We start from the raw sequence: 10,888 nt of genomic DNA, 5'->3' as shown, positions 1-10,888 counted from the left end.
AAGAAGCCTGGAGGTCGTCTGAAATCATCAGCCCCTCTGGACCCTCCCTGATTCTCAGCTCACTACTCCTCTTCCATTCACAGTTCCCTCCCCAACTTGGCCTTGAGCCCTCCTGGCAACCTATTGGCAATTGTGCTTCAGATTCCTTCTGTTTTCTTATTGTAGCCACCGTCCAGGTTAACTGTGGCCTCAGGATCCCTGCAGTGTGCACTCCTTGGTGGCTGCCCACCTTCCAGGGTCACCCTGAGAAGCAGCAATGCAGGAGCTGGTGCTGAGTGGAGCTCGTGGGTACCGTGAGAAGAGTGTCCTACTGTGCCTCACCTACCATGGCTTCCGTTTCCCTGTGCTTTCCCCAGGCCTCCGTACATGCAATTCCAGCCAGAGTTTGCGTTCTGCCAACTAAACCTGAAAGCCATTGTCCGCCTGCCCAGGCACCACAAAACCCGCAAGCTACGGACGAGGTCATTAACTCTGTTCGCCTTCTCAGATGAAGCACATCAAGCCTTTTCTGACCTGCCCTTTTGGCCCACGCTTGTAGTTACAGCCACGCTTCTCACTGTCACATGCTGCTCAGGGAGCGTGCATCCTGTCACTTGCCTCGTCAGCAGCTGTGAGGAGTGGGTCCCAGGGAACTAGGTGTGCACTAGCTGCTGTCTCGTGTTTCACAGTTATTGTCCTGAGTGCGTCCAGGATTTCGGCCTCAACATAATACAACCGTGACTCTTGTGGCTTGTACGCTGCGCTGATAGTTCTAGGGAAAGGGGAGGTCAATGCAGGGACCCCTCCCCCTCGACTTACAAGGATGGCAAATGCCTGAAAATTCAAAGCCCTCATCCTCAGAGAGGGGAGCTCTTCTGCTGTAATGACGTAAAGAATATCTTCTCTTGTGGTTTATCTTCAGCTCACCATTTCACACAATACTGTCTTCATGAACTTCTTTTTTCTTTCCTTCCTCACTGCCCTGCTTGGGATTCGCCATTATACATTGTGTGTCAGAATTTCCTGCCTTTGGGCCACATGCTGGCTCAGGGAGCGTGCATCCTGTCACTTGCCTCGTCAGCAGCTGTGAGGAGTGGGTCCCAGGGAACTAGGTGTGCACTAGCTGCTGTCTCGTGTTTCACAGTTATTGTCCTGAGTGCGTCCAGGATTTCGGCCTCAACATAATACAACCGTGACTCTTGTGGCTTGTACGCTGCGCTGATAGTTCTAGGGAAAGGGGAGGTCAATGCAGGGACCCCTCCCCCTCGACTTACAAGGATGGCAAATGCCTGAAAATTCAAAGCCCTCATCCTCAGAGAGGGGAGCTCTTCTGCTGTAATGACGTAAAGAATATCTTCTCTTGTGGTTTATCTTCAGCTCACCATTTCACACAATACTGTCTTCATGAACTTCTTTTTTCTTTCCTTCCTCACTGCCCTGCTTGGGATTCGCCATTATACATGTTGCTGGTGTCAGAAGTGGACCCTCCCTGGGCTTTGAATGAGTGAACGTGATCTCTGCCAAATTCTCCTGTGATCCAGTGTGCCAAGTTCATAACACAGGGCGGGCTTGAACACACTGAGGGGCCTGGACGAAAACGTGTATCTAGACGGCTTCTGCAGTTGCGCTGACAGTCCGTAATCCTCCCACAGCTTAATGCCACTACAGATGGTACTGCATGAAAGAAAAGAAAGTCTGGAGGTTGGCAATCCAGAACCATGTTGCCGTTCCCAGAAAGCATCAGGAATCCCGGTTCCTTTCGTATTTCTGCCCCACCATCCTTAGTGCATAACCTCTGTTCCCGGGATGGCAGGATGAGAGACTAAGTCGTGGCAATCATTCCACAGTCTAGCCAGGACGGGGAACAGTGGCAAGGGCCAAGATGGCACTTCCTCCCCCCCCCACCAGCTAAGTGAGCTTCTTTAGCATATTTCCTAGCAGCCCTGCCCTGTGACTTCTGCTTACACCTCACTGGCCACCCCTACCTGCAGAGGGAGCTGGGAAATGTAGTCTTTCCTGGGCACATTGACACCCTGAATAAATTTGGGGTCTATTCTTAAGGAATGGTAGAGGGGATATTGGATAATGAAAGAAGTGGCTTCCTAACTGTTCAGTGGATAGTCAATGTAAGTGAGTGGGAAAGGACTTAAACTCACCTTTGGGACAGGGACGTGAGGGTGTAAAGAGTGACACGAGCTGTTTGCTCCCTCCCGGGGGTGGCAGCACCATGATCTCTAACTCCCAAGCCTGCCCCCCACTCAGCTCCAGCCACGGTTGCGTCAGGCTCTTTTCCTTTCTGTCCTCAGAGCACCGGCCTGGGCCAGCGCCCGCCCNGTGATCCAGTGTGCCAAGTTCATAACACAGGGCGGGCTTGAACACACTGAGGGGCCTGGACAAAAACGTGTATCTAGATGGCTTCTGCAGTTGCACTGACAGTCCGTAATCCTCCCACAGCTTAATGACACTTCAGATGGTACTGCATGACAGAAATGAAAGTCTGGAGGCTGGCAATCCAGAACCATGTTGCCGTTCCCAGAAAGCATCAGGAATCCCGGTTCCTTTCGTATTTATGCCCCACCATCCTTAGTGCGTAGCCTCTGTCCCCGGGATGGCAGGATGACAGACTAAGTCCTGGCAATCATTCCACAGTCTAGCCAGGACGGGGAACAGGGGCAAGGGCCAAGATGGCACTTCATCCCCCCCCCCCCCCCCCCCCCCCCCCCCCCCCCCCCCCCCCCCCCCCCCCCCCCCCCCCCTTACACCTCACTGGCCACCCCTACCTGCCGAGGGAGCTGGGAAATGTAGTCTTTGCCTGGGAACATTGACACCCTGAATAAATTTGGGGTCTGTTCTTAAGGAATGGGAGAGGGGATTTGGATAATGAGAGAGGTGGTTTCCTAAGTGTTCAGTCGATAGTCAATGTAAGTGAGAGGGAAAGGACTTAAACTCGCCTTTGGGACAGGGACGTGAGGGTGTAAAGAGTGACCCGAGCTGTTTGCTCCCTCTCAGGGGTGGCAGCACCACGATCTCTAACTCCCAAGCCTGCCCCCACTCAGCTCCAGCCATGGTTGCGTCAGGCTCTTTTCCTTTCTGTCCTCAGAGCACCGGCCTGGGCCAGCGCGCGCCCCTCTGCACCCGCCTCAGTTGTTGGCAGTTTTCTGCAGACCTCGGCCCTTCCCCGGTGCTCCTGCACAGCTGGAGGTAGGGCCCTGGAAGATGGGACTCAAGCACTACTCCATGTTCTAGTCGTGGTGTGGATAAACCTGACTTTTGTGTCCTTTTTCTTATTGTCTTAGTCCATTTTCTGTCACTTACAGTGGAATCCCTGAGCCTGGGTAATTTATAAAGAAATGGAATTTATTTCTGACAGTTTTGGAGGCTGGGAAGGACTAGGGGGCACGTCAAGGTCCAGGGGGCACGTCTGGTGAGGGCCTTGTTCCTGGTGGGGACTCTCTGCAGAGTGCAGAGTATCACATGGTGAGAGGGCAAGAATGTGTCACTTGGTCTCTTCCTCTCCTTAGAAAGCCACCAGTCTAGGCTCAGCATAAGACGTTAATCCGTTAATCCACGCATGGATGAATACATTCATGAGGACACAGCCGTCATGATTCAATCACCTCTTCAAAGGCCCCACATTTCAGATACATACTGAGGATGAAACTTCAACGTGAGCTTTGGTGGGGACATTCAAACCGTCCCAGTTACGCTGTAGGCATGCACTGATATGTAAAAATTGTCATTTGGATACAGTGCGTATCATGCACTGTCTTCACACTAGCCCTGAGTCACACACCCTGTGCTGTTTGGCTTTTTCCCCCAATATTTTTTATCATGCTAAAATACACAGAGGGTAAAATTACCCTCTTAGCCATTTGTAAGTATCTAGTTCAGTGGCATTAAGTACATTCACATGTTGTAGAACTATTACCACCACTGTCTCTGTAACTCCTTCCATCTTGCAAAACTGAAATTCTGTACCCATTACACACTGACTCCTGGGTCCCCCCCTCAACTCTCCCAGCCCAACCCGTGTCTGCCAACATGCCATTTTCTGTCTCTATGAATTCGACTATTCTAGGTACCTCATATAAGTGGAATGAATTATACAGTATTTATTGTTTGCGATTGGCTTATTTCACCTGACATGGCGTCCTCGAGGCTCGTCTGTGTTGTAGCGTGTGTCAGAATTTCCTGCCTTTGTAAGGGTGAATAGTGTTCCACTGTGTGGATGTACCCCATTTTGTTTATCCGTTCATCTGCCCGTGGACGCTCGGGTTGCTCCCACGTTTTAGCTATTGTGAAGAATGCTCTTCTTCACATCATGGGGGCACACGTGGTTCTATAAAACCCTGCTTTCATCCTCCTGGGTATGTATGCAGAATGGAATTGCTGGGTTATATGGTAATTTTATTTTTAATTTTGGGGGGAGCCTCCATACCTTTTTTTTTTTAAAGATGACCGGCATGGGGATCTTAGCCCTTGACTTGGTGGTGTCAGCACCACGCTCTCCCGAGTGAGCCAACCGGCCATCCCTATACAGGGATCCGAACCTGTGGGCTTGGTGTTGTCAGCACCACGCTCTCCCGAGTGAGCCACGGGCCGGCCCTCTCCACGCTGTTCTCCACAGCAGGTGCTCCATTTCACGTTCCCGTGAACAGTGAGTGCACAAGGGCTCCAGTGTCTCCACGTCGTCACCAACACGTTTTCCGTTTTTGTGACAGTAGCCATTTTAATGGACGTAAGCTGATATCTCGTTGTACTTTTGACTTGCGTGTCCCTAATGACTAGTGATGTTGAGCATCTTGTTTGGTGATTATTGGCCACTTATGTGTCTTCTCTGGAGAAATGTCTATTCAAGACTTTTGGCCATTTTGGGATCAGGTTGTTTGCGTTTTCATTGCTCAGTTTTGTCTGAGCTGGTGTTTTTGCTTTTGGTTTGCTTGTTTATCTGAGTATGTTTTCTTTTTATTTTCTAGAATAATTTAAAAAATTTTTGGCCACAAAGCAAGTCCTAATACATTTAAAAAGACTAAGATCAAAGAAAATATGTTCTCTGACCACAATAACAGAAGAAAATTTAGAAAATTCACAAATGTGTGGGAATTAAACACTCTCCTAAAGAAACAGTGGGTGAAAACAAATATCACAGGGAAATTAGAGAGTACTTGGAGATAAAAATCAGAGCACGATATATCGAAATTCACAGGATGATGAAAATTTATACTTGCAATCACCTCTATTAAAATGCTACATTCCTTTCTAAGGTATTAATCTCTTTGTAAATTTCGTCCTTTCTATCCTGGATTTTTTTTCTTATTTCATCATGTTGTCTAATTGAGTCTTCTCCTCTTTCAGTGAGTTTCCTGAAGATAATTGCTTGGAATTCCTTTGCAGTCATTTCAAGGCTTTCCTGCTCTGTAGGGCCTGGTATTTGAGAATTCCTGTATTCTTTTGGTGGTGTCATATTTTTGTGGGTTTTCGTATTTCTAGGATCTTTACATTGATGTCTCATCATCTGGTAGAGAGCAGTTGCTTCTTCTGTTACTCTGGAGTGGGTTTTGAAGAGAGAGGCGTCCTCTTCTTTGTCCGATCTCTGCTGGTGACTGTCTGTATTAGTCTGTTTTTCTGTTGTTTATAACAGAATACCTGAAACTGGGTAATTTAAAAAGAAAAGAGGTTTATTCGGCTCATGATTCTGGGACAGCTGCATCTGGTGTGGGCCTCAGGCTGCTTCTACACATGGTGGAAAGCAGCTGGTAGCCAGTGGGTACATGCAGATCACATGACAAGCAGAAGCGAGAGAGAAAGAGAGAGGGGGGAGGTGGCAGGGTCCTTTAAACAACCAGCTCTCGTGGGAACTAATAAAGTGAGAACTCCCTCGCTATCATCACCCACCAGGGAGCGCATTAATGTGTTCACGAGGGACCTGCCCCCATGACCCACAGTTCCCAACACTGCCACATTGGGGATCAGATTTCCATATGAGTTTTGGGGGAGACGACACATCCACACTATCATTCTGCCCCTGGTCCCCCAAAAGTCATATGAGAACTCCCTCGCTATCCCACACACCAGGGAGCGCATTAATGTGTTCACGAGGGATCTGCCCCCGTGACCCAAACAGTTTCCAACACTGCCACATTGGGGATCAGATTTCCATATGAGTTTTGGGGGAGATGACACATCCACACTATCATTCTGCCCCTGGTCCCCCAAAAGTCATGTCACTCTCACATACAAAATACAATCATTCCATCCCAAGAGTCCCAAAAGTCTTAGCTTGTTCCAGCAACAACTTAAAAGTCCAAAGTCTCAACTGAGACCAAACGCAAAACTCCTTCCTGCTGTGAACCTGTAAAAATCAAAAATAAATTGATCTACTTGAAGATGCAATGGTAGAACAGACATTGGGTACACATTCCAATTCCAAAAGGGAGGAATAGGCCAGAAGAAAGGAGAAACAGGCCCCAAACAAGTCCCAAACCCAGCTGGGTGGACATTAAATCTTAAAGCTGGAAAATAATCTTCTTTGACTCCAAGTCCAGCATGCTGGGCACAATGCAGGGAGTTGGACCCCAAAGCCTCAGGCAGCCCTGCCCCCTGGCTGTGCTGGGAGCATCCACCAGACCTCACTCATGCCTGTGGCTTTTCTAGGCCGGTGTTGCACGTTGCCAGTGGCCCTACAGATCTGGGATCCTGGCGGCAGCCTCCGCTGCCTTGGCTGTACAAGACATTTCCCCTGTGGGGGCTCTCTGTGAGGGCTTTGACCCCACTTTTCTGCTCCGCACTGCTCCAGTAGATGGCCTCTGCAGTGCCTGCGCCCCTGCAGCAGGTCTCTGCCTGGGCCCCACGCTTGTCCATACATCCTCTGAAATATGGGTGGAAGCTACCATGCCTCCACTGCTCTCACATTCTCATGACCTGCAAAATTTAACACCACAGGGACACCGCCAAAGTTTCCAGCTTGTGCTCTGCAGAGCTGCTGCACAAAGCACACCTGGGGTCACTTGAGGCAGAGTTACTCCAGCTGGAGTGGCTGAGACAGATCTTGACGTTGTGCTTCCCTTTTCCTTATAAATCCTGGCTTTATGTCATTCCTCCGCCGCCATAACTGAGTGTAGGCCATTGCACGTAGCCATGTAGCTGTCCGAATGCTTTGCTGCTTAGCAGTTTCTTCTGCCATACATTCTGGTTCACAACGCTTAAGTCCCACCTTCCACAAAGTCCTATGACATGGACACAATGCAGCCAAGTTCCTTGTCAGGCCACAGCAAGGTTGACCTTTTCCCCAGTTTCCAGTAAGTCCCTTCTCATTTACATCTGAGACCTCCTCCAAGTGGTCTGTATAGTCCAGATTTCCATAAGCATTCTGGTCACCACCATTTAACCAGTCTCCATAACATTCCAAACTTTCCCTGGTTTTCTCATCTTCTAAACTCCTACCAGCAATAGGCTTTTTCTAGCCTGCTCCTCCAAATTCTTCCAGCCTCTCCTCCACACCCAGTTCCAAAGCTGCTTGCACATTTTCAAGTATTTGTTATAAGCAACACTCCACTTCTCTGGTACCAGTTTTCTGTATCAGTCACTTTCTGTGTTGCTTATAACAGAATATCTGAAACTGGGTAATTAATAAAGAAAAGAGGTTTATTTGGCTCACGATTCTGGGACAGCTGCATCTGGTGCGGGCCGCAGGCTGCTTCTCATGGAGGAAAGGGCAGGCAGCTGGTGGGTACAAGCAGATCACATGACAAGAGGAAGCAAGAGAGAGAGAAAGAGAGAGACAGGAGGTGCCAGGGTCCTTCAAACTACCAGCTCTCCCGGGAACAAATAAAGCAAGAACTCACTCACTGTCCACACACCCCAGGGAGAGCACCAATCCATCCTGAGGGATCTGACACCATGAGTCAAACAGCTCCCAGCACTGCCACGGTGGGGGTCAGAATTCCATGTGAGTTTAGCAGGGCCAGCACGTCCAAACTCTATCATTCTCCTTGTGTCGGTGTAGTTGAGTGTCTGGCAGGCTGATTGCATGGTATGGGTGGCTGCTGCTGTGGCATCTGCTGCTTTTATGGCAGTCTTGGCTGTGGTGGTGGCTGTGCTGGGCCATCCGTGCGGAAGTGGCGTTTTCGGTGTGTGTACTGGGGATGCTGCCCTCAGCTCCCGCCCTAGGACCCCGGGTGTGCTCTCTTGCCTGCTTCTGGGCAGAGGGGGCGAGCTGCTTTTTTCTGGTAGGGAGGGCGGGTTTCTTGGAGGCACGTGGCCTCTCCCAGGGTGAAGCGAGTTCCTGGCGGTGGCCGGCCAGGGCGCCCTTGAGGCCCAGCAGTGTGAACATTTTCCCAGAGCCTCACTGAGTGCCGGCCCCGTGTATATCCGCCATCTCCTTACTCTTCCTGGCCCTGCTGTGACTCTGCCGTGGGGGAGGCTGAGGCACGGAAAGGCGAAGGGACTTGCTGCAGGTCCCACAGTTGTGAGGGGCCGAGCTGGCACCTGGACCACGTCCGTGTGACGTGGACATCCCCACCATCCTGCGCTGCCTCCCTAGAGGAGCTCCGGAGGCCTCGATTGGGAGCCGGGTCTAGACCAAGTCCCTGTGTCTTCGGATGAGGAAAAAGACCCAACTCGCCCAGCGCCACCCCCTCGCCATTGCCAGCAGCCGCCAAGGAGCCCGACACCGCACAGGGGCGCAGCTGCTGCTGCCCTGCCCTTGGTCTGCTCAGCTGCATCCCTTAACCGAGGGGACAACGTGGGGGGACAGGAAGGCCCAGGAGGCGCAACCCCTGCGTCCTGTCTGTGGCACATTTCCCAGGCTCTGTCCTCTAGCGCGGCCTTCCCAGAAGGTTCTGAGTCCTCTCAACAGCAACGACGACAACAACAACACGACAGAGACTGGGATCTGCCATCCCACACGATTGTTTTCCGAGGCCCGTGTCTCTGAGGGTCGCCTGCCTGTCTGAGACGCCTCGTTTCTCTGGCGCGCGCGTGACCTGCAGGGGGCACTGGTGGGCGAGTCTGGACACCCGCCCTCACCCCCGCCTCCGCGTCCTTCTCTGTATGACTGCTAAGGGGTCCCAACCTGTGCACCCTGCCGTGACAGCACTGCGCCCTCGCCACCTGGGCTAACCGGCCAGCCCTCCTTTTCTCTTGCAGAGCCTTGGGCTCACCAGGAGGGTGGCTGCTCCTGACATCCCAGGGCCACCACACTGAACCAGAGAGAAAGAATCCATCTTCCTGCAACATGGCAGGTAAACGATTCGCCCTGGGGGTGTGTGGGGGGGTGTTGACCTGCATCAGAAACTGAATAAATTGTTCATTATATAAATCCCAAACAGCACTGAAGTGTTTGGTCATAAAACCGTTTTATTTATTTATTTATTTATTATTTTTATTTCTATTTATTTATTATTTATTAATTAATTATTCTTTATAAAAGGTGACCGGTAAGGGAATCTTAACCCTTAACTTGGTGTTGTCAGCACCACGCTCACCCAGTGAGAAACCAACCGGCCATCCCTATATGGGATCCGAACCCGGGGCCTTGCTGTTATCAGCAACGCACTCTCCCGAGCGAGCCACAGGCCAGCCCCAAAACTGGTTTCTTTATACCATAGATTACCGTCCTGAATTATCTGTTTTGTTTTGTTTTTTACCTGTTTTATTGTCCATGTTGACCCTCTACAGAATATGAGTTTCACAAAAGTGGGGCCCTGCCCATCCTTTCTTGGCTCAGCCTTCAGTCCCGGAAATCACTCCTGGGACAGAGCAGGTCTTCGAAAAATAGCTGTTGAGTGAATGAGCCCCAGGAGGCACCATGGTTCGTTCGGCAGGATTCCGGTTTTACTTTTGTGCCTGCATATCACACACAAACACGCACAATGTCGAAACTTCTTTTTTCACTGAAAAATGTAACTTGGAAATTCTTTTATTTTGCACCATACGAGATTCACCTTATTCCATACGTTTTTTGTTGTTGCTGGTGGCCGGCTGGTACAGGGATCTGAACCCGTGACCTAGGCGTTACCAGCACCACATTCTCCCAAGTGAGCTAACCGGCAAGTCCCCCTTATCCAGTACATTATAGTGTAGATTAGGATTTTGCAACCTTGGCACTACTGGCATTCGGGCTGCATAATCCTGTGTTATGGGGGGAGGGTCCCGTGCACTGGAGCATGTCTAGCAGCGCCCCGTCCTCTACCTACTCCCCTCACCTGTCAGTTGTGACAACCAGAAGTGTTTGCCGACATGGAGAACTGTACCCGGGGGGCAACATTGCCCCTAGTTAAGGACCATTGATGTAGGTGTTTCATGTGTATCTACTCTCGTGTTAAGCCCACAAGTGGCCTTCCTTTATTTCAGAGGAGTCTGAGAAAGTAANTCATCCTCCTGGGTATGTATGCAGAATGGAATTGCTGGGTTATATGGTAATTTTATTTTTATTTTTGGGAGGAGCCTCCATACCTTTTTTTTTTTAAAGATGACCGGCATGGGGATCTTAGCCCTTGACTTGGTGTTGTCAGCACCACGCTCTCCTTAGTGAGCCAACCGGCCATCCCTATCTAGGGATCCGAACCTGTGGGCTTGGTGTTGTCAGCACCATGCTCTCCCGAGTGAGCCACAGGCCGGCCCTCTCCACGCTGTTCTCCACAGCAGGTGCTCCATTTCACGTTCCCATGAACAGTGAGTGCACAAGGGCTCCAGTGTCTCCACATCGTCACCAACACGTTTTCCGTTTTTGTTACAGTAGCCATTTTAATGGACGTAAGCTGATATCTCGTTGTACTTTTGACTTGCATATCCCTAATGACTAGTGATGTTGAGCATCTTGTTTGGTGATTATTGGCAACTTATGTGTCTTCTCTGGAGAAATGTCTATTCAAGACTTTTGACCATTTTGGGATCAGGTTGTTTGCTT

At 50.3% G+C, this 10,888-nt stretch overlaps 1 protein-coding gene across 1 annotated transcript in view; it reads left to right on the top strand.

Moving 5' to 3' along the window:
* Positions 1-366: 366 nt before the first annotated feature.
* NQO2 (NAD(P)H dehydrogenase, quinone 2) overlaps positions 367-10,888 on the top strand; it is a gene marked incomplete at its 3' end in the record, with an annotated part of 25,381 nt that continues 14,859 nt past the window's right edge. Inside the window, 1 exon segment of the mRNA XM_008563526.1 lies at positions 367-610. Within this exon segment, the coding sequence (XP_008561748.1) occupies positions 367-610 (244 nt within the window).

This window comes from Galeopterus variegatus, unplaced genomic scaffold, assembly GCF_000696425.1.
Source record: "Galeopterus variegatus unplaced genomic scaffold, G_variegatus-3.0.2 Scaffold13903, whole genome shotgun sequence".
Taxonomy (NCBI): domain Eukaryota; kingdom Metazoa; phylum Chordata; class Mammalia; order Dermoptera; family Cynocephalidae; genus Galeopterus; species Galeopterus variegatus.
Note: the sequence above shows the minus strand (reverse complement) of the source record. Positions and strands in the feature narration are given on the sequence as shown.